At 39.6% G+C, this 24634-nt stretch overlaps 1 protein-coding gene across 4 annotated transcripts in view; it reads left to right on the top strand.

Annotated features, from left to right (window-relative positions):
- Positions 1-24634, top strand: part of MAST4 (microtubule associated serine/threonine kinase family member 4) — a 309587-nt gene that overhangs the window by 220839 nt on the left and 64114 nt on the right. For all 4 annotated transcript variants that reach the window (XM_075078836.1, XM_075078837.1, XM_075078840.1 and 1 more), the window contains 2 exons: positions 9322-9410; positions 21410-21479. In XM_075078836.1, coding sequence (XP_074934937.1) covers positions 9322-9410; positions 21410-21479 — 159 coding nt within the window. The remainder of the gene's footprint in view (positions 1-9321; positions 9411-21409; positions 21480-24634) is intronic.

The raw sequence follows: 24634 nt of genomic DNA, 5'->3' as shown, positions 1-24634 counted from the left end.
AGTTGTTACTATTTAATTATAGGAGAAAGGAGTCTGGTACAAATATAAATTATTTTAGGGGTTAAACCAGATGAGAACTACTGGGTTTGAAAGTGAAATCATGTAAAATCTGTCTAGTTCAGGCAGCTCCCAATTTCCTACTCTTTAATTTTAGGTTATGATTAATTTAGTTGTACTTCTTCATAATTATCCTGAAAAAAGTGGGGAGAGGGGATTAAAAAAAAACAAACCAACTCAAAACTGTCCTAAAAACTGTGAAGGAATATAAAGAAAAAATATTTCTAGGACCTTGTCTTTTAGTGGCTTTTTTCATGGAGAGAGTCTCTGGTGTGCAGAGCACACTGTGTTTTGTGTGATAAAGAGTACTGTATAGACTTTTGTATTCGTAAGTGTCTGATTGTTTTCCTGTGAAAGTGGCCTTGGCAACCTAAATTATTTTGATGGGTACAACAAATTGAGGAGGTCGAAAGGAAGATGAAACACAATTTCTGTAGCAAGAAGCAGACTAAACCATTTCTTCTTTCCTTGCCCCAGATGGAAATGGATCAGTTTTTTCTGAGGTGTCTCCTAGATACCTGCTGAGGCACCAGACTTTCTAGGCTGGCTGCACGTATAATCACGTGATAATTTCAGACCATGGCAGACTAACTCTTTGAGACTTTATTGAGTATTGACACCATGCACACTGTTTTGGTCAAGGGAAGCACTCCCTAAAGCTGTTCTCTGTGCTCTTTGGGGAATGCTTTCAGTGCTATGAGGAGGTCTGTCTGACTTACCACCTTGGCCACCTAATTCCATGATACATGGTGAGTTGTGAACAGCGGCGCTCAGAGCTGTGGTTTTTAGGAACAACTACCAGCAAGAAAAAAGCAAAGAAAGCCAAGAGGGGAGAAGGTGGAGAGGGTTTCACTGTGGTAGGTATCTGGATAAACAGGTCTTCTGTCTGTATTTTGGAGACACTCCCATGTTTTATCTTAATTCTGAACTATGCTGGCCTTGGTTTCAACTGGAGTTACAGAAAGCTCAGGGTGTGTGCTTGGCTCCCTTGCAGTACTGAAATGGCCTGAGGAATTGGCTGTGGTTAGTCCTTGAGTCTGGATGGAAGTTGTTCAAAGGAAATATGTCTGGAACAGGACCTGTTTGTTTATTGGTTTTGTTTGGGTTTTTTTCTGAAGGGCTAGTCTGGGTAAAAATTGCAGTAGGTGGGCTGCTTTGTTCAGTCTAAGTGTGGAAAAGGCTCTTGCTCTATACCTTAACTTCAGCTGGGGTGGAAGGGTGAGAAGGAGATCCCCCAGCTACCACCGAGCCTGAGTCTGACTTCTTGGTGTTGTGAGCAGCAGCAGCAGCAGCTATGGGGCATGATCAGCCTAGCTCCCAAACTGGGGACAGAACCAACAGCAAGCACCGCCTGTGGCAGTGTCTATGCTACAGCCTGGTAGACAGCACTCCAGCACGAGGTGGAGTGGAGGCTCTGGAGAATGGCATCCAGCAGCCCTGACTCACCTCCCTCTGCTCCCACGCTCCCCCAGTTTCTCCCAACCTGTTAAGAACAAGCAAAGAGGCAGAGTGAGTAACAATGTGCCCCCAGCCTGACCACCACAACATGATAAAAACATGTTTGGCTATATCCTCTTATCCCAAGAGACGCACCAGGACCTTGTAGTCTAGAGTCAAAATCTGGAGTGATCTGGGTTAATGCAAAACTGCTGGAGATGGCCAAGAGCACAGTGACACTTGTTTTTAAACCTCATGTCTGTGCTGCAGCTTTGATAGGCATGTGCCCCAGCAAATGGGGTATTTCCTGCCTAATGCAAATAGTTTCTGCAGGTTATTACTATGTAAGTCAAGGCATTACTTCATTTGGGTAACATCTCCAAACTGTTGGTGCTTTGATCTTCACAGGTGTGATGTATGACACTTTTTTTAAGATAGCATTTGTTAAATATTATAAAGCCATCACTGTGGCTCCTGATTATTTTTTCCCCCAGTGAAGTGTTTCTGCCTTTTTTGCATCTCCTGAATTATGTAGAATGGATAATCACACTTAGCGATTATTTAGGTTAGCCCTGTATATTATTCCTCTACTTCTGGTACTAGCTTCCTACTTACCTTTTTGTGCATTGAGGAATCAGTTAAATACGTCAGTATGATAGCAAACGTGCTGTTCACCTAATAACTTGGTTTCTGTCCCTTCCCAGAGCACAAATAAGATCAAAAAAGAAAGTCAGGAAGCAGTGGGATTTAAATGATCCCACTTAATAGGTTGCATAATACAAAGATGCAAGAGCTTTTGGGGATAATGAAGCAGAATTGCAAAGTGGGATGGTTTATGATCCTGAGCATTGCCTACCCACTTTGTGTGCCTTACCAACTTTATCTTGTATCCAGCTATTTTATTAATATTGTACAGCTATGGAGTTAGTAGCTTCATACTCTTTTTATGTTACATCATTAAATATTTATCTCCGTAACAAGTTAAAACTGAATGAGTTGTTTTAGGAAGGAACAGAACAGGTAGAAATACACCATTTTAGTTCTGTAGAAGAAATTCAGATTTCTTGAACCCTAATTATTTTTCTCCTGTGCAAGAAGAAGAAAAATTATGGCTCAAAATTGCTTAGAGTGAAAGTGAGAGCAGTCACTGGACGTCAATACGCTGAACGTATATCTAACTAGCAAGTACAATTGGGAGGGCTTAATGAAGGACCTATTTCTTTTGTAATACACTGGAGGGGTGGAGATTGAGGCCTTTTATAGCATAAGAAGTCAGTCTTTGTGACAGTCTTCCTCAGGGCTGAGCAGAGAATTGGCAGATACTTTTGCAGTTCTGTGATTTTTCTTGGCAGGTATTTTTGCAACGATGTTGTCTTGCATGCATTTGAACCCTTCAAGCAGTCCATGCAGAGAGTGATAATGGATCCAGTTGTTTGTGTGTTAAATTTTACTTTCCCTGTAGATCTTTTTTAGAAAGATGAAGAAAAAAGGCTGAGGTTTCCACTTTCGCAGGGTTGAGGAAGGGTGGAGTTCTGGTGGCATGCGATTAGGTAGTAGTAATGGCAGGGAAAAAGGTGTTGGACACAAATGTGTGAGTACCTAGAGAGGACCCTTAGCTTACTGTCCATGTGTACCTGGCCAATAGCCAAAACTGAAATGCTCACTGTAGTGTTACAAAGATTCAGGACAAACTCTGCTGAACTAGGGCTTGCCAGCAGCTGCCTGCTTCGTCTTGGTGCATGTGTTTGTTATGTTTCAACAGCACTCCTGCTTCTTCAGACTAAAACTGGCCTCGTTTAAGTTGACTAAGCCTTAAATACAAAAGAGTAAAGGATGAATCTCTACAACAATTAAAATTTAAATCCCAAGCCCCCCCTTTTATTTTTGCCAGCTCATTAAAGACCGATATGAAATAATTCCTCACAGAGTGGGATATGTAATAGATAGAATGTTTGGCTGTATGCATAATGTTTTAAATATTTTAAAATGTTTTAAATGTGTCTTTATATAAATATATCTATGTATCTTATACATGTAACTATGAATGTATATATGTACATGCTTATATATATGCATATATGCATGCACCAAGTTTGGAAAGTGTACATGCAGCACATAGTCCAGTAAAAACGTATCAGAAAATAATGCTAAGTGATACTAAATGGATCTGAGTGTGGAACATCAACAGCCATCAAAGAAGAAAAAGAATTCAGGGTATTACTGATGGTCTATTTTACTTGTATTCAGAAGGTTTGCACGTTTCTCTCAATGATTGTAGCACCTTGAGAATTTACCTACTTCAGTCTAGGAAATACCTTTCAAAATTGTAAACCTTTGCTTCCTTAGTCTTCAGTCTCTCTTAGCTATAGGGTAGAACAGGGCAGCAACAAATAGTTCTGAACGGAGCCTATGGATTTTGCCTATGTAACCCTAATTCCACAGTATTCAGAAAGGAAAGCTCTTGGCTGATTCATTTGCTTTTATAAAGCAATAGGTGTGAAACTGCCATTAACTACAGGCCATGTGTTACTTTGACTTTCTAGATCAGGAGATGATTCATCAAAAACAAACTTTAAAGGCTCCTTTTGACAAGGAAGCTGCTCCAGTATCAATGTTAGTCATCTTTTCATGGCAGCTGGTTTTTGCATTCGTTAATGCCCCACAGAACTTGCCTGGATTCTGGAGAGCTTTGAAATACTCACTAAGCTACTTTCTGATGCCAAAAGGCTTCTTTTTCTTTAAAAACAACAACAAAAAACCAAAACAAGCTAAATTCTTCACTTTAAATGTTACCATTTCTTTAAGTCAGTGCTGTATGCCCCAAGACTCTTCAGTGTTGCTGTTTATGAAGGTAATAAGTAACTACAAAGTCAGTTTAGCTAGCTTTGTTATAAGTTAAATATAACTCAAATTTAACTTTCCTGTATAAACAAAGTGGCCATATCTCAAATCTTGCTAGGGAAAGCACGTCCCTCCTGAGGTAGTTTCCAGCTATGCAATTTTAATACCAGAGAAATTATAACCACCTTTTCCATTCTGAGAGCCTTTATGGGAGTGCTGGTCTTGAATTGTTAGTCTCTTGTGTCTACATGGTCAGGCTTTGGATTCTGGGTACAGCAACAGCTTAATTTCTATGCACTTGTATTAGCAAATAAAACATTTTGTTCACAGCTTCTCTTATATTAGGAGTAGTTCCCTTTTAATCTTTACCTTCAGCTAAACCAGTGTATCACACTGATACCGAAATTAAGAAGCTGTGTTGCAGAGTAGTGCTGTGAAAGGTGGCGAACTGTCATAATAGCTTACAGTCCAAATCCATCTTCATTACAAGTGTAAATATTAGTAAGTGAGGATGTTGAAGCGAAATCATTATAAATTATTAAAGCAGATGCCAAATTGCCCATGAAAAGCCTGGCAAGGGGTAATCTCTGTCGATACAGCTGCCTTTCCCTACTTTTGGGAAAAAAAGCGATTAACCTCTACCACCAGTAATTTGCTCATGTATTAGCACTGATTCTGAGGAAGAAGCTTCTATTTCAGTGCATACCTCTCATTTTTTGCCATTTCTTGATTACTTTTTCAGGAAACCTGCATTTAATATTTCAGCTCTGGATGAAGTACTACTGCCCCTTCCAGAACTGGACTTCTGCTTCAACTTTTTGTTCTATTTACTGTTTCCTAGAGCTTGTGGAGTGTAGCTTTATCTTAAGGACCACACTAGTACTTTTGTCTTGTGCTTTGCTGGTTTCAAACTAGCAGTTCTCATCATGTCTGCATAAAAGGCTTTTGCCTGATATTGGAAGAATTGTGGCTGTTTAAGGAGCAAGGTGGTCAAGCTTCATGCAACTGGATTGCATCTTTCAGCAGCTGTAGTTCACCCCTGCTTTGTGATTAACAAAGTTGAGCACAAAGCACTTTTTATGTAGTGTCCTCTATTTGTTTTATCATAAGTATTTCTCATGGGAAGTGTTGATCATCTGTAGCAGCTGAAGGAAGAGGAATGACTTGGAGGTTAGTGCGTTGGTCCTGATACTGGAGCTGTGATGAAGGAGGAATTCCCTAATGGTGAGATGTGGTGAGAAGTCAGGATAGGGAGGGGCAGGAGTGTCGGCGGCAGAGAAGAGGAGGTAAGGCAGAACCTGTCTGTGGGGGATTTGGAAACCAAATAGGAAATTATGGGCTGGATTCCAAGATAAGGAACAGTGCTAGTAGTCCAGGGCACTGATGATACGGCCAACTATTTCCAGGTAGGTAGTCAACCAGGACTGCCACTTTCAAGTTGTGGGCAACAGACTAAAGTCCACAAAGGATCTTCCTGGGGCAGAGAAGACGACAAATGGCAAAAAATATAACCTTTCTGTTAAGTTTTGTGTGCACCCCGAAGTTCAATCATTGTTGAACATGACTGATTTTTTCCTTTGTTCTCCCCTACTCTCATCTTCTCCTTGGAAAATATGTTTTTCTTCTCTGTTCTTTTCAGTGCCCTAAACCCTGTGTCATATCCGCTGCCTGGCTGGCGAGTCTCTCCTCTGTGCCATGCAACCTGATCACAGCATGAAATCTAAGGCTTAAGGAATTGTATTTTGAGGGTGTAGTGCTCTGTGGTTTACCAAGGTTTATGTTTCCGTAAGTTACAGTCCCTGTAGACTGTTCCTGCGCTGCTCTAACTTTCCAGCAGACAAAGAGGCTTTCTTTCAGGGCTGCCTCTTATCAGCTGCTTTCTGTTGTCAAATTTGAATGGGAGAAGAATAGTTTTATAAAGACAATAGAAGGGTAAAGTTACTTGATGTGTTCAGAGATCTAGGAAGAACAATTTTGTCTGCAGAATGGCTTTAACTTCTGAGATTCTTTTGTATACAGAAGATTGCTGTTTCAAGGCTAAATACAGTTCAGTAAGTAATGCTTTGATACTTCCTTAGTGTGACTCTGCTTCCCATTTGTGGTGTTCTAGCAGCTTAGATCATCTTTCAAGGTTTCCTGAAGAGTTTTGCTTTTTTTTTCTACCCGAAAACAGCCTCTTCTGTAACAGCATTATTCTGGGGAAGGAGTTGTGATTCACAGATTACATAGGATGGATAACATCGTTTCAAAATCTGTGTGAAACAGAACTGAAAAACAAAGCTACAGAGAGCACTCTGGAATTAATTTGTACTTCCATGCAGTGATTTGCATCTTACCTTACTGGTAAGACAAATAGAGGAGATTTAAAATCTTTTTGTTTTCTATATCTCAATAGAACATTTCATTTGAATGTGATAAAAGATGAATTCCCCATACAGCTGCAGCCACGTCTGAGCAAGTAGCAAAGATTTTTTTGAAATGGTGGTTGGGAGAAAGTTCTTTCATTATGAAAAATCTTGATCTTGAAGGTAATGCCATCATACTCCTCAGAAGTAATTCTTAGAAATAAATCCCCCAAAAATAAAGATAACTTGAATTAGATCTCTCTGGTAATGATTTGTGAAAGGTGTTGCACTAACTTCACGTGAAGAATGTGAAGTTTGAATTTTAATGTAAAGGTGAATACAAGGCAGTCATCTATTTACATAAATTCTGGCAAAAGTGATAAAACTCTCAATTTCTACAGATAAGGGCAAATTGATAAAACTGTATCAGGAATCATCTTTGTAGAAAAATCAGTGAAGGGTGCCTAGAATTTGTTGAAAGTAACATTTGTTTTGCTGAGAAAGTATCTGGGGATTAGATGCTTAAAATGTGTGTCAATCGTTTAGATCCCAAACTTCAGCCGTGCAAAGCTGCTTTAAACTCAGGTAATAGGGTCTATTTAACCCCAGCCTGCACCACAGATGCTGTAGTGGTATCATCACATCATTGTGGATAGATGCAGTCTGTGTTCTTTAATGAATCTCTAATGAATATAGAAAGTTTTTACTGGGTTCAGTTTTAAATTGGAGAATTGCAAAGAAAGAGTTTTTCAAGATTTTGAAAACAAGTGTAGCAGATAAAGTGAGGCTTGTCATAGTATGATACAAGAAAATTACCAAAAATACAGTGACATTGTATGAAGCCAAAAGGAAGAACTTCAACCATTTTTAGAGAAGAATTGAATATGACTTTTTGGTTGCACACAACTTAGAGGTGGGGAGAAACAATATGACTTTTAAATTGTTAGCGAATGAAATTTGGAATATTTGCTCAGGTTCCATAATTTAAAAAGCAGATTAAGTGCTGAGTGTGTTAAAAATACTTGTAGAAAGCTAAGCTTAATCTAGACAGATTCCTAAAAACACATGTATATAATTTCACATTTTAAAAGTCCTCCCTGTTTGTTCAGCTTAGAAATTGCACTGTATGTCTTAAATAAGTTTTGACTTTTCCAGCTGACTTCTTTTTCCTAAATGTGAATCTTGCAATCACTTCATGCTTTCTTTTCTTACATAGAGCTGCAGTAATGATAAATATATATTCATGAGTTAACTCATTCTTTGATTGATAATCATTAAGCCATATGGCAATTCATTGTGCAATTCATGCAAATGAACTTTTCATTAACCTCTTAAGTAGTTGGGAATAGCACTCTTGCTGCTTCACAAAACATTTTTAAGGGGAGACTGGTATTAGCGTTTGACTTTTTTGCATATCACAGATATCTTCTATACTGCTTTCATACTCAACATTTTTTCTGCCTTTTTTCCTTTTTATTTTCCTTGTTTTCAGCATTTGGATTACTTCTGAGTCTGTTTTACTTAGCTATTTATGCTATTAAACTCGGTGCTTTCTTTTGCATTTTATTCAACTTATACAATATCAAGACTAATCAGTCTTGCTTTCTGGCTGTTATAGAGACCACAATGTTACAAAATTCATCTTTGGAGACATCTACAAGTATGATCTGAATCTGCTTCTGTTAGAACTTACTGTGTTAATGAAATGATTTTATGTATGAATTTTTCCCCTTTTAGTGGTTTTGAGTTTTTCTAAACCTTTACAGGAAAAAATCTCATTGCAGTGCCATAAACATCAGTATATACACTTAAGTTTATACACAGTCACAGTCTGACTTCAACATACCATTTTCCTCGTGCATGAATGCTTGCAGTGTTGGGGATTTATGTTTGTGAGACTACTCATTATAGTAGAAAGAGGGAGAAAGAGAAACACTTCTGCCAACAAATATTTAAAAACTGTATGATGTATTTAAGAAAAATACCTCCTTTCCCAAGTTTAGTAGATGTGTTAATTTACTATTTATCTTGCCAAATGATCTTGTGGTATGGGAAATTAGAGGCTTTGCAGACGAAAAATGTGTGAGTAAAAAAAATGCATTAATCTTCTTAGGCGTCATCTGTTCCATTGACAAAAGGCACAGATGTGAAATTTATTTCAATAATTAGATTTATAATTATTATACCATTCTCAGATTGATAAATCATTACTCTTCATGGCATGTGATTTGGAGCTACAGTTCTTGCAACAGAAGTAGGTTTAATCATTGAATGGTGATTCTAAGCTTGAGACTGTTTTTCACATTATGCTTGCATATTTTGATATATTATAAAAAGCGTATGGCAGAGGAACAAGCTGCAGTCAGGGAAGAACATTTTGTAACTGACTCTACAGGGGAATGCTGGTCTCTGCACAGAACAACAAATGTCCAAGTCTGAAAAGTATCCATGGTGCATTTTCTTTGGAAACTGCTGTCTTTGCCATTATCCAGTATGATTGTAGACTTCCTGGACATAGCTCTGATTTTTAATAGGACACTGAGAAGTGGAGGAACAAAGTATCAAAATCTCACAATGTCCATATGCGGTACATGCTGTATTTCTGATGCTAATGTCTTCTTTCCTCTCCCTTTGCCCACAGTTGTAGAACAAGCAACAGGAAGAGTTTGATGGGCAATGGCCAGTCTCCAGCTCTGCCTCGGCCTCATTCACCGCTCTCAGCTCACACAGGTGATTTTATATCTATGCTACTATTGCTATTACCAAATTCTTAAAATGTCTATCTGAGGAAGGGAAAATGGACAAGTTCTCTATCCCACTACTCTTCTTTCCACTGTTCATAATAGGAAAAAGTTGCGTATAATTCCATCCAAATTTCTGTTATGTTTAGATCCATAAATCCTATGTTATGGTGAGAAGCAGTCCAGAAATACCTAACATGGATCACATAGCTATTTTTCTATTTCCCCACCTTGCATGCTGTCATTCTGATGCATTTTCTGCTCCCCCTGACTACCGTTTCCCTTTCTGGGCTTAGTTAAGTGTGAAAAGGATATAAAATAGCTTGCACACATGGGAAAGGTAGTGGAGTTGGTGAGTAGGATATTACATTCTATTCCTAGTGCTTCTGCTCCCTAGGATTTGTGCTGTTAGGCTCATTGCTGGAAGTTTGTGCTTCAGTTTACACAGTAATAAATAGATGGTAATTTTGTTTTGTTTCTAAAGCACCTGAAGCACTTAAAGATTGAATGAAAGTCCATAAATAAGTATTCTATTGATAATGATTGTCTTCATTTTAAAAAGGAACACTTTTAGCATATCAAAACATATTTCCTCAAAGGTTTATTGTCTCTACAATTTTTGGGCATTGGCTGTAACTACACACCAGAATGAAAGCCCCACACCAATCCTTGTGTAGGCATTGATATTGGAGAACTGCTCTCGGATGCTAAAAGAGAAGATGCAGAGTTAGTTGCAGTTGAATCTTTGAAGAGGGTGGTGAGGTTAGTAAGGCATCTCCACATTTCTTGTGGAAACAATATTACTAGAGAAAATATGGTGGTGTATTTCACTTTTAGTGGTAGGCTATCACAACCAGGAATCCAGACAGCATGAAGATGTTCATGCATGAAGAGCTCAAGGAAGCAGATCATTTAAAACAAACGAACAAAGGAAAACATGGTGCATTTATTTTAAAACTGAAAAATTAAATGTTGGAGTGTTTGGGATCTTTCTCTGGGTCTCCCAAATGCTGAAATGGCCATTTGGAATGGGGAATCTGTGGTCACCATATAAAGAGGCTTTAGTTGTGTTGTGCTGAGTTGATGACAGCAATAGCAATGCTTGCTGTGAGGACTAGCATGTCTGCTGCTATGAATGACTGTATGACCCATTTGGAAACTGGTGGCTTAGACCAATGGTGCCTAATAGGCTTCAGAAGTATGGAGTCACCAGCACGTGTCACTTGGGACCTGAATATAGATTGTGTGGTTGATAAATGCGGAAGAGTTCGTGCCTGGCCGTGGACTTGTGCTTTCAGCAGTTGCTTCATCTCTTTGAATCAATTTTCAAACTATAATGGGGGAATAATATTGCTGATTTCACAGCTGTTGAATCTGTTACTCTGAAGGTGGAAAACTGATACTATAAGGATTAAGACGGGTTAAGTGTAAGGTGTTTTTTTCCTTAAACTCAGCAGTATGTACTGTGTGTTCAAAAAGCTATTGTGGAAATTTGGCAGCTTCTCCAATTACCCTGGATACAGTAGGTTCTCTTAATGCTCATACCTTCTCCCAAGGTATGTGTAAAAACACTTCAGCAGCACTAGGAGATATCATATGTGATGAAAATTTGCATGTGTACGGCCAACTCTGTTATTAGCTTGCCTCTATGTATAGTTAACTACAGTAAATATGTGCACAACTATTGGTTGCTAGCTCAGCTGCCTAGTGTGCCTAGATTAGTCCCCTGAAGGGGCAATTTTAAGTTAAAGCATCACCCTTGACAGCATTTCTGCTTTGTCTAGTGATCAGTTAGATACTGCCTAGAACTGGCTTGGTAGGCAAATTATTTTTTTTAAATTTGTACTTTGAATCACTGTGACATCATCCTAATCCAAGTAAATAGAAAAAAGATGCAAATTTCTTGGTTAGCAGCACAGAAAAGTCACATAAGTTATGAATTTTCATCTCTATATACAGTAGGAGTTCAGTGTGTCAAGTGTTTAATGTATAAAAATACTTGGTAACCTCAGTGTTGAGACATTGTAGATCTTCAGTGATTCTGCGTTTTTGTGTTGTCAGAGCCACCAGCTCTTACCTGCACTGGCATCTGCACACTTGACTCACCTTTCACTTGCTCTCCGTGGTGGTCTGTACTGGAGGCCTGGTTTCTTGCAAATTGCAGCAGAGGGATGTGCCAAGAGACAGTGTGTGCTGACGGCCTGCTGGGTTTATTCCTCTTGATAGTCCTTGGCTGGGCGGGATTACTCCAAGTCAGAGAGGCCTCCTTGACTCCACTGAGAGAACCTGGTGTATCTCCTGTCCAGCTAGACGATTTTAGGTCTTTTTTTGACTGTGTCTGGAAAATAGCTGGAAATGGTGAGATTCTACTAAAAAAGTTCTGTAAATTGGCAGTGTTTATTTTGCAGCCTGCACCAGACTTTCTGCCAGGAGCATGTATTACAAGCTCCAAGTCTCAGAGGGATTGGAGGTGACCTTTAACACCTTCATGTCTTTCTTATTAGTGCTTGCTGTTGGAGGAGGAAACAGGAGAAGCAGAAGAGGGAGAGGGAAACACAAATAGTTTCCAGTCCTAGAGGAGGATGGAGCAAGCTAAAGGTGCAGCAAAGTATCAGTGTTTGTGTTCACTGAAAACAGATGTATTCATTAGACTATCCTTGGGTGAAGCATGGTGATAGCATGCATTTTTGGCAAACGCATCTTAGTAATATTATGCAGAATATGGAGAACATTGGAAAGATCCTGCTCTAGAAAAGGGTTTTTTGCATGTTGTCAGAGGTGAGTTTTGTGCAAGGAATCTGCCCATGTGAGTGCACGTGAGATTAGGCTGCTTGAAAGCTAACAGCTAATGTAAATTCATGCAGTGTTGCACAATTGTTTGCCCCTGGGCTGTCAAAGGAAAAGACTTATTCTTGGATCTGACTTTCAAGGGGCTGAGTCCAACTGATCATATTGCTGAGAACTTGAGCCATTGAGGACTCTTTCAATCCCACTTGTCCTTAGAGCACTCAGTTCCCTCACATCACACCTTTTGGTGGGCCATTTTTTTTTCACTCAGTTCTGTGCAGCAGCCCTCCTGATTGTAGGAGAAAGAGACAGGTTGCAGCATACCCAGGCTGTCAGCTTTTCTAGCTTATTCAGTCCTGTTTCATCTTCTCAGCATCTTTATACATGCATTGAGAGCTATTCTCTTTCCACTTTTATTTGTTTCTATTGTGTCTGTCTTCGTTACCTTGCTTCCCTCTTAGAAGACTCCTACCATGCTTCTGTGAGTCTTTCAAAAATCAAAAGCACTGCTGAAGACATGGGCTCTGAGAGTTCCGCTTCACTATGCTCTAGTCCCCCCTATTACCTTCCCTGTTCCTTGGGACCTCGGGTACCCTGTTAAAAACACGGAATTTTCTTCTGCTTCTGGAGCAAGGAGAGGTAGTGCTTTACAGGTCTTTTGTAGTACTTCATTAGGAAGATGAGCTACTTTGAGTGTAGAGAAGTCACAACATGTTCATCTGTCAGCCAGCTGGGTCCTGGCTCAAGTAGAAGTCTGTTTTGTCATTCCCTTTCAAATGTCACTGGAAGCTCAAGTTTGGGACTTAATTTAATATGCTTGAACATAATGATGTATACTTAACAGCATTTTAGGCCAGAAACTATGATACTCAATTATTTCTCTCCATATGCTGCAAGATGCCCATCCCTAGAAACATTGAAGGTCAGGCTGGGTGGGACTCTGAGCAACCCGATCTAGTTGAAGATGTCCCTGCTCACTGCAGGGGAGTTGGACTAGATGACCTCCAAAGCTCCCTTCCAACCTAAACAATTCTATGATTACATTCTTGGAGAGTTAACTGAACTTGGGCTTGATATGTCAGACAGGCATCATATTGCCCTGTCACAGCCTATCTTCTGATGTAGTTTTAAGAACAATGACGTTGCTTCAAGGTGAGAGATAGGAAGGGAGATGTCCTGCTTTCAAGGTCTGGACATCCTCTGAAGTCACTTGGCTTGGATTTTGGAAAGGAAGTGCCCAGAGGTTCCTTGTTGGGCACTTTTCTGATTCCGTGAAACAAGAAAATGAAGGACATAACCTGCTGTGGTTTGAGTAATTCAAACGGAAAGATGGATAGATAGGCATGACTGGTTGTGCCTTTTTAAAACCATTTTGACTTCCGGTTTCATACCCTTAATGCTTTCCTACCACATCTGTTTCTTTTAGGGTACTCTACTCCTCTACTGTACTCCCTACTATCAGGGTACTCCAGCCATCTCTGGGGAGAGCTTGCTGTTGTCCTTACTGCAGATAGTTCCGTTAGATGCTCTTATTTAAGTGGACTAGGTTCTTGACTTCATGTTTGTACCATCTTAGTTGTTATTGCAGGTCCTTATTCCTTTTATTATAAGCTATTCCAGCTGAAAGGAATCAAGATTGTCAGACACTTCAAAATCCACCCAGGATCACTTTCTATTAATTATCAACTTGATAATCTTCAGTGTTATCCTGGGCCCTTCTCGTCTAGTCCTAATAATATTGTTGATGCTGCTTGAGAGTTCAGTGCCTTAGAAGTGTCTGAAGTCGGTATTTTCATCCCTTGTGAGGACACCCATGGATCTACAAACAACCTGCTCCCTTCTACATTAATTCATTGCTTGCTGGGAGAATAGGTAAAATACATACCTCTGCTTGTATCTCATACCTGAGATGAGTTTTATTTGGACCACTAGTTTTAGCTACCTGGGGTTTTTTCCCCAAAAACCTTACATCTCTGAGGGCAAAATAGTGCTATACATCTCCTGTGTCAACTGAAGCAAGGTGCGTGAAGGCATGTTATGAATCTCGAGGTGGAGCTCTCTTAAGAGTGCACTGCATTAGCACTCATGCCAAGATCTGTGGCTTTTTCATCTGTGGTATCTGCAGAGCAATTGTTTAGAGGTCTGGTTGTACCTTTGGAAACAATGTGCCATTACTTCAGACCTCCTGAAGAGTTCAGGTTGCTACTAGGTAATCATAACAATCTGGACTGGTGTTAGCAAAACAGATTGGATGTGAGCAGTATTGCTTTTTTAGGAGAAAAGCTTGAACATAATCATAATTCTTCAAGATGCCTTTTATACCCATGTTCTTCCTTGTAGTCCTTTTTTTCTCCCAGATGCAGTCTGAATTGAAGGCACCACATGTTTTCTAATTTAAATAGACATTCTTTGAGGAGAACCAGTGGCCCAAGTTTAGGATGATGATAATTGCCCCATATGAGAAAGTCATATAGAGGTCTCAAGTAAATTTCTCCCTCCCTCCCAGTTTTCATTGTTTGCTCTGGAGGATTGTTCCTACACAGGAGTCTGTTGTAATCTTTACAGATGCAAGCTGAATTAGACACACTGAATACATAAAGTTTTTTAATTGTTAGCCTTACCATCTCAGTAATTCTCCAATTCATGTGGTAGGATGGAAGGGAGAGACAAGTGAGACAGCACCACACTGATGAAGTAAGTATATGGTGCAGGGTGCAAACAGTGCATGGGTAGCACCTGTGGGAGAAGGGGCAGATTCATTTGTGAGCAACAGTGACTATGAAGGCTTGTGGGCTACAGGAAAGAGTTATTAGAGCAGTAAGGAGTCCAAGGCTTGAGAGTGCACAGAGAAGTGTATGGTCTGAGATTGAGGGTTAAAAAAGGTGTAGGAAAAATACAATGTATACAGCAGATATATTGTATTAGTAATTAAAGTATAAAACAGATATTATATGTGTAATGCCCCTTTCCTCTATGCAGAACCTGTAGTTACCTGCAGAGATAACTTGTGTTTATGGAAAGTCAGATTTTAGTTTGCAGCTGAGAATTCCCACTATGTCTTATGTATACATGTAAAGGTCATGAAAGATTTCAAGAATAATATCAGCTTTCACTATGTAAAGTCTTTCTCTTCTTCATCTGCTCCACTCTGGTGAGACCCCACCTGCAGTGCTGCATCCAGCTCTGGGGCCCTCAGCACAGGAAAGACATGGACCTGTTGGAGCAGGTCCAGAGGAGGCCACAAAAATGATCCAAGGGCTGGAGCACCTCTCCAACGAGGACAGGCTGAGACAATTGGGGTTGTTCAGCCTGGAGAAGAGAAGGGTGCAGGGAGGCCTTATTGCAGCCTTGTAGTACTTAAAAGGGGACTATGGGAAGGATGGGGGCAACCTCTTTAGCAAGGCCTGTTGTGACAGGACAAGGGTTAATGGTTTTAAACTAAAGGACGGTAGGTTTAGACTGGATATATGGAAAAAATTTTTTTACAATGACAGTGCAACACTGGCAGAGGTTGCCCAGAGAGGCAGTCAGTGTTCCATCCCTGGAAACGTTGAAGGTCAAGCTGGACGGGGCTCTGAGCCACCTGATCTAGTTGAAGATGTCCCTGCTCACTGCAGGGGGCTTGGACTAGACAACCTCTAAAGGCGCCTTCTAACCTGAATCATGCTATGACTCTTTTGTTTCTTTCTTACAAAACAGAAAAAAATTATTTACCAGGTCATTACTTTGAGTTCAAACCTTCATCATTATTAGTAACTGTCTTAGGTTAGTTGTTTGGACATCTTTCACCTTTAGTATCTGGGCTGGAAGGTGTTAAACCTGCGGAAAATTCCTTTTCATTTTTGTCTGAATTGTGGGCACATTCAGAATTGTAGGAAGTGAAGGGTTGCAGCTTCAGCTTGGACAACATCTGGTGCCCTGGTCATTAATGGGCTTTTCCAGCTGGCTGCCTGCTGCTGTGTAGGCAGGTCATCTGCACCACCCAGCCTGCAAAGTGAATTATTATAATCTCAGCAAGTCAGGGCATTCAGGTGTCCACACCTCAGTAGTCACAGGAGCTTGTTCCTGTGGGTGATACTAACCCCTAATGATTAATAGCCTCACGTGGTGCTGTTTAATTGTATCTGCTGTAGGAACAAGATTTAGCTCTTGGGAGCAGTGCTGTAAACCTTTCTTGTCTGTATTTTAGTAAAATGTTCCATGTGATGCCACTAAAAAGACAGGTACTAGGACAAGAATTGCAGGATAAGTAAGAAATCGTTTAAAGGGGAGAAGATGTGGGTTGTGCTGAAATGATAAATACTATAAAGTGGGAGTGGAGGTTATCAGTACAGTCTTCAGGTTTTGGTTTTGTGGCCAAACCTTTTTAATTTTCTTGTAAGTGACATTGGCATAAAATTACTGTAGCTGATGTAGATTTGGAAGACATCCAGTGTGAAACAACATTGAGAAACTGTTGAAGTGACTGAATGATCTCGAGGACTGGAACAAAAAAGTATGAAATTACATAGCAACATGCAGCATTTTGTGCTGGAAGACCAGTAACAAAAATGTCTACTGTAAGCAGTGGACTCATCTATTATAAAGAATTTAGGGAAGGAACTGACTGCATTTTCTGGATCAGATGATGTTTGCAAGGACCCATCTAGTGTAGCTTTGAAAAATCAAATCTCCCAAGATGTATAAAGGAAGTAATTTTCAGTCGAATTTGGGACAATTTCATGGCACTGTACAATGTGCTGGTTAGATTTAAACTGAAATACTGTGTGCTTTTGTGGTCATACATGTTCAGATGGGATCACGTAGAGAGAAGGGGTAGTAGCATAGAATGTGATAGCTTTTTGTGTATGACTGAAAGACCTACTTGCTTGCATTAGCAACAGGAAGACTGAAAGGCCTGTGTCGTCACCTAAATCAGTCAGAGGTGTTTTCTTCATGGAATGGGAAAAGAAATACATGCTGGCCATATACCAGAATATGAGGGTTCCTGAAGAATCATCCACTAAGTATGGCAGACACAAACATGACCTTTCCTGTTGGATTCAATAAATTTATGAATGGGATTACATGATGCAATTGCCTAAAGCAAAATGTAAGGCCAGGGAGGTCTTACCTCCATTTATAATCCTTTTTCTAGGTTTTTTAGGTCTGCTTAGATCTTTCTAGGCAGACATTGTTAGAGTGCTGATTGCTGATATTCCGCTCTCACTGCATAGGGACTTAACTGCTTGCATCAGATAATTTTGTTTGATAGATGTACTTTAGCTGGCTACATTGAAGTATAGTAATTAACAAGCTGCTTGCACCGTATATTTTTAGTTGTATTTGGCTTTAAATCACACTGGAGGCATTTGTGTGTGTGCATCAAATTCAGAATTAGTTTCCCTGAATTTTTAACTTTAGTCTTGTGGTTTTTGTCCAAGGTAGGTGATAAGGAGTACTGGCTTACTACATTGTATTTGAAGCAAAGAATCTCTCTCATATGCAGCTTCTCTGCTGTTCTGCTTTAGCTACTGTCTGCACTGACTGAATTTTGGGGAAAGGAGGACTGGGTTTGTAAATGAATGACGCCTTAGTGTGTTTTCATGGTGAAATACGGGAATGCTAAAAGCAGGTTCTGAATATAATTTTTAAAAGAAAACTGAAGTTTACAGAAAGGAAAATAGTACAATTTCAATTATTCTGAATGTTGTCACATGTAGAATAATAGAAATAGCTCTGCTAAAATAACACTTTTCGTTTAGTCTTGCTTTTGGGTAAAGTAAAACAGCAATTTCAAAACATCTACGGTTTAGGGACAGGAGAGGAAAGTGCAAGGGATAATTTACATGCACACACAACTGACTTTTAAATTAAATCCTATTAAAACATACCACTGCCAATGTTTTAAGCAGTGGTCAGAGCATGCAGAGCATCCTGGCAAACGGATTCAAGGAGCATGTACATCTTCCTTGCGGTAACTGGGGAAAGTTGTTTGCTGGTGTGAAGCATAATTAATCCAGGTTTTGAAATAGCTTGAGCTCCTCACCTCTGAGTGGATCTCAGTGGAAAGCATGTGCAGAAGTATTCTAAATTATTCTGCTGCCCAGCTGTGTTCTGCTGCCTGGCACTGTTTGTTATGGTACGAAAGTCAAACCTGTAACTGTTGGTGGATGGCTTCTTGTGTATTGTTCACTTCACAGAGTGGGTTCACAACCAAGTAAACTGACACAGAGGAATGTACGACCCATTGCTCTATCATATTACTGCAGTGCTGATGTACTGTGATTCATTTTAAAAGACCACCAAATAATGACATCAAGACTTCAAGCTGGATTTGTTTGATCCATCAGGATTTTGGGATAACAATTATCATTAATGTTATTCCCTCAGTACTAAAAGAAAGTCATTGCATCTGAAACTCTTCACTTACAAAATAGACAGCTATTAAAAATACATTAATAATATACAGTGACTGCAGAATATGCCTTTTTAAAAGATTTAAAACATCTCTCTGTGGCAAAGACCTAGGACTTCTTGAAACCACTTAGAAAACAATCACAATTTAATTAGTCTAGATACAGTTTTCTTAACAATAGCTGCTTGCAAAATGAGCTACCCTGCATGTTGTCATGAGGTAGAGTATTGTTCTGGTATGTTGATTGCCTATTCATTGTGTCTCCGAGATGATGCTGGAGTTAATTACTTACCTAATGCCTGACCACCAGACAGGTTTACTTTACCAGGTCAGAAACATCAGCAGTAATCTCTGCAGCACAGAGATAGCCTAGGACTAAAATATACAACAGCCAGCAGATCCCTAGGAACAGCAGGATTTGACTAATAAGCAAGCACTGCACATATGGACAGAGAATTAACTGGCACTGGTTTTTATTTGAAAGTCTCCCAGGTATTGACTTGCAGATGGGTGGATGAATGCTGTGATGGATGAAGGTCACGTATAGGACTCTGCTTCTAACCTATCTTGCTTTTCTGGAACACCACACCTTAAACATGTAATAGTACTAGCTGTTTCTCCAGTCATATGGGGTTTGGTTTTTCGTTCTGTTTCCAGGCTTGTCTGAGTTTTTTAGATTTCTAGGTAAACCCACAGGATTTAGTATCAAGGTATAACATATACAGCTCTACCAGTTCTTTTATTTTAGAAGTTCGCTTTCTATTGGAAATAGTGCTTGCAAATTGATTTTCCTAATAGCAGGATGTGATGCTCTTCCTGAGTAAGACTTTGACTTCTTGAAGTTTCGTCAGTAAGGAAGTGACCTCTGTTGATTCTAGTGAGGTAGTTTGCAGCATTGTGTCTCCTCAAATCTACTGCAATAGCTATAAAATTACTGCATTCTTCCAACATGTTTTTTGCTTCTATGTGAAGATTACTCGTATGTTCTGACTAACTGATGGACAGTTAGGTGTGCCCTTGATGTGCATTAAATATGTGTATATATCATATATAACTTTAAAATAGCTATCAGAAGAAAGGAATTTGTTTACAAACCTCCATATGCTGGTTTGTCAAATCATTTCCTGTCAAAAGGTGTTTACGTCTCACTGCATTAGCCTAATTCTCTGCTTTTCTGCCAGACTTCAAGGTAGCTTCTTTGTATTATTTTTTTTCGTTATCTAAGTCCATGACACTTCAAATTACAGCAAATTTTTTCTAGTGCAGTAGCTAAAGTTTGTGACCATGGTTTATCTGCTCAGTGTTACAATTCTTTTTTTTTTTTAGCTTCATTAAATAAGCTCTGGTAGCAGCAAAAGAAATCCAGTTAGCTGTTAAATGAAACAAACTGTTGCTCTCGGTAATTTGGTGTTTGCAGTTCATGCAGGACAAGAACAAATTTTGTTGGTACCCAAATGAAGATTGAAATCTGTGCCACATGTGTGGCTTCAGATTCCCTCTGCTTCCCCTCCTGCCCCTTAGGGAATGAAAATCCTTGCCACCTTGAAATTATCGGGGCCCTCAGAAGTGTCTGAAGGATAATGAAGAAGCTGGGGTTTTGAGGGGCAGGACAGACTGTCAGAAGGATGTAATTCAGCCATGATGGATAAATAGGCAAAAAAAACCCCAAGTTGGAGGCATTGGCCAGTGAGATTGGAATACTTGTGCCTCAGGGCTGAGGGAAGAGCAGCTGTGAAGATGTGGTTTAAGCACAGCTCAGAAAGCATCTTGTATCTGCTTCTAGCCAAAAGAAGCGGGGGCTCAGGGTGTTCTCTGCATTTGCTACCTAATGGCTCCATGATTACACTTTCTTATATAGAATCAGTGGGATCTGTTAACGACATCACTATGGTAAATGTAATCTTAATTCAAAAATTTGAGTAGAAATCAAGGCCACTTGAAGTCCTTTTAAGGATGCATTGTATTGTACTGGCCTTTTCACATGTAGGTAGTAATTTTCTCCTCAAAAATTAAATGTTGATTCTGACTGGATACATAGGAGGGTTTTTTATCTGTGGCTTACTGTTGCAGTCTCATTTATATCCAGAAATAAAATGCTACAACAAATACATGAACACGTTGTTGCAGTCTGTTCCCTATTTAAGGAGAGATTGACTTTCAGGTGTATGTCAGTGCTACTTTAAATCAAATCCTTTTAGATTTTGGTGGTGTGTTTTGTGCTATATTGTTTTGGGTTTTTTGGTGGGTGTGGTCTTTTTTTTTTTTTTTTTGTGGGGGTCATCTTTACTTTTTCTTCAGATACTGTGTGCCTCCCCTAGTTGTAGGTGCTGAGAGGCAGAAGTGGCAGGAGCAGCTCTTGGCAGCCGCCTTCTTCCTGCATTTGTGCTGGTCAGCAGGAGGTCAGGTGCTTTAATAGAAGAAGTAACAGACCCTAAAGTTACAACCTGTTCACAGTGTGCAGTTGCTTCTTCTCATCACAGAGGGTGATGGCCTTTCCATGCCTCGGTCTAACAGAACTAAGGGGAAAAAATAATTCAGTGCATTTTGTCTGCTTTTTTGTTCTGGAGCTAGAAAAAAAATGAACAATGGAAAAATCACACAAAACTCCTGTTGAAAATGCTGTAGAGAGTTTGTGTTAGGGACTAAATCACGCGGACTGATTTTTCTATCTATCTGTGATTTTAAAAAAGCCACCTTGTTTCTGATCTGCCTGGAAATACTTGGATTAGGATGTCTGAATGTTTTTTAGCAGGTTCTTGTTTCTTTTTTCCCTAACTATTTTTCTGTGTATCCCCCTTCAACAGGAAACAGTCCTCAAGATAGCCCTAGGAATTTCTCTCCCAGTGCCTCAGCCCACTTTTCTTTTGCACGAAGGTAAGAGGTTGGTTGTAGCATGCAGAATGCATTTTGCATAGAGGAAGTGTTGTTGGACCCAGATATTAAAAGGTGATTGCAAATAACATCTGTCAAGTCTATCACTTAGAATGACAAGTGTTATCTCACTTATGTAAACTCTCCTAAACCTCAGATGCAACAAAGGTGTACTGGGTGATTGATAGAATACAATCATACTTTTTTGAATTAAAAAAACCCCAAGACTACTTAATAGTAATATATCCAATTTAGATACTTATCACCTCATCCATTGAGATATGGCAAAATTTTAAGCTATGTCTAGGTGTTTTGTTTTGGTTTTTTTCTTAATGATATAAGAATCGCATTGCCTGTAAGAACACTGATATAGAGGTCCTGAGTTCAGGGCCTGATTTTACTGACAACAGCAATACCATCACCATACCCTTAATACCTGACCTTGACCTTTTTCACTGTCTATACCACTGAGACAGTCAGTTCTGTCATGGGAGTGTTGTGAGGATTAATTAATGCTAGTAGAATTCTTGAAGATCTAAAGTGAATTTTAAGTGATCTACAGAGTAAATTATTATTAAATGAACCATAACCAAAGCTGATAGCTCGTCATGGAGACTGCCTGTTCGTAGCAGTGTGGTTCCTTATCACTTAACACCTTGTCAGCCTAGCTCAACTAGTATGTTCATTAACTGTAAGCCTGGGAGTGTAGGCAGAGTTTATATATAGACCCAAGAGTATATACACAAAAAAGAAATTGGAATGCTGTGGCTTTCTTTGTCATTAAGTAGTGCCAGGCATGTAGCTGTTGGTTGCACTTGCAATGAGGCAGCACTTGCCGCTATAGCTTTACTTCCTTTATTTTGGGAGTACAGTAAAGTAACATACAAAAGCTCTCAAAAGTAAATGCTAGGAAATGGCTTAACTCTTTTTAAAAGCTGCAAAGGGGAGAAGACTTTAGTTGTCCATTTCTTTTATCTGAGTCTAATCATCTGTGACAGAAGATCTTGTCAATCTTTTGAATAGGATATGATGTCACTTTTTTAATCAACACTTCGAATTTGAGTATTTCTTTTGAATCTACTTCCTCTTGATAGTATCTTTAAAAAAAGGAAAGCTATCACTTCATAGATTACATTTGTTTGTAAGCATATTTTTAGAAAGAGTCATTAAATCCAGAAATAACTTGTAATGGAGAAAGCACATGTGAAAGACTGAGCATTACTTAGAAATACAGCAGGCAGGAAGTAGTTTTCCTTTCCCAACCATAATCAACAAAAAGTTTTAAATCATCATATTTTTGCAAACTTTTAAAATTCAGGAGGAAAAATGAATTTATATACCAGTGTTTCATTTGGATTTTGGCCATTTTTAGAGCCCTGTAATGGGCTCTAAATAAATTCTTTAACTAAAGGGATGCTAACACAAGAAGTTTGTATGACTTCAAAATATTTCACCACTTCATGGGATTCAAGAAACTTCTTTGGAGCAATTTTCTATGGAAACTGTTTTTGTTCTGCTTATTGTGAAACTACTTGATGACATTTAAGTTTAGAACAGCATTAATGTAACATTTTCATATGAATTTGGTATGCGTGTTGTGATTGTCTTCATATAACCTGTGGTAGGATGCATTTTGTTAGTAAAATGACCTGTGGCTAATGAGAGCAGTTCTCAGACTTCTAACCTTATGCCTTTTCTGTTATGTTTTGCGAATCTAATGATGATACAGAGGAAGGGAAGGACAGCATGTGTGTGTCATAAGCAGGTTGAAGGACCAGAGGTGAGGTGGTATAGGTGTATGGATATTACTTTTCCAACCACTGTCCCCCAGTCAGTAAGGATACCAAAAAGCTGGGGAAATGTGAGGAAGGGACGGAAAGGCAAAGGAAATAGTTTGGAAGCCTCCTGTGGGAAAGGAGGGCTTCCTGTTGTAGTTGTTTCTCATCAGCTGCTGGCCAGACCATGGAGTGGTGGCAGCAAGGAGAGCTGCAGTGGGAAAATGGCCTTCTGCCATGCTGCCAGCCGGTGCGATGGGTTGGAGGCAGCCTTCCCCAGGCCCCTCAGCAAAGAGCTGGAGTGTCACCTTCCTCTGCTCACATCTGGTGGGGTGACCAATGCCCGGGAATAGCCTGTGCCTCTAGTAGCTTCCTCTTAGGTCTCTTCTGCTGGTACGTACAAGTCCAGCATCTACAAGCCCATGAGTCGGTGGCAGATCTTGCTTTCTGGAGCTGCTAGGAAGCGGGTAGAACCGCAGTGTAAGGCAGAGACAAGCGGTGTATGACAGTCCAGGAAAAAATGCTGTAGGGGCTTGCTACCCTTTTTTCCCTCTTCCCTTATGGATGCCTCCTGTTGTCCCACCTTGGCTTCCCAGATAACTCTGTGATATCCCATCCCCACCATCAATGGCCCTTCTGTGTGAGAATTGCTGCATGATGCAGGAACCATTTTCAATATGAGTAATTCAGTAAGAAAGTACTTTATCTCAGAGCTGCAGAATATATGGGTCTCACTCATGTTTAAATACCTTCCAAGTTCTTGTTCTTTCAGCTTGCACAGCTGAGCCAAAATGAAGAGAAAACTCCTTTTGGAATTGTTCGTTCATCCAGATGGAGTTCATGCATACCTGGGGGAAGGGGAGAAAGGAGGAAAATTAATGAATTAAAAACAGAATTATGGAGGAGGAGGAAGCTTTTTCAAGACTTCAATCTTTAATACAGTCAGCATCCCCTCTAGCACATGTTCTCTTTATATTTTAACACTGATTATGTACTGTAGTTTCTTTTCTCACACTGTATGTATTCAAAGTCCTCTCCTTGGGTTGTAGCTTGTAGGTGGATAAATGGGAGTAGGAGATAAGACGTTAGAATGGAGAGAAGCGAGCCTGTTTTAGAAAGTTAGCTTGAGGGGTGCGTAGGGAAGCTGCATCAAGAGGTTTATAGTTCCTGATTTGGCATGATTTCAGTTCTCCTTTATGGAATTACACTTTTTGTGTAAACGAGACTTGAGGCATTATCTTTGTACTGGCTGTAAAACAGAGCTTCAATTCTCCTTTTTCCTTTCTCCCACTTTCATACTGTTTGTTACAAAAAAAAAAAAAACTTGTCCTGTTTTGTTATTTATGTATTATTTTGCTTTTTTAACATATTTGATACAATTGT

This window comes from Phalacrocorax aristotelis, chromosome Z (genome assembly GCF_949628215.1).
Source record: "Phalacrocorax aristotelis chromosome Z, bGulAri2.1, whole genome shotgun sequence".
NCBI lineage: Eukaryota > Metazoa > Chordata > Aves > Suliformes > Phalacrocoracidae > Phalacrocorax > Phalacrocorax aristotelis.
This window is presented reverse-complemented; position numbering and strand designations above follow the sequence as displayed.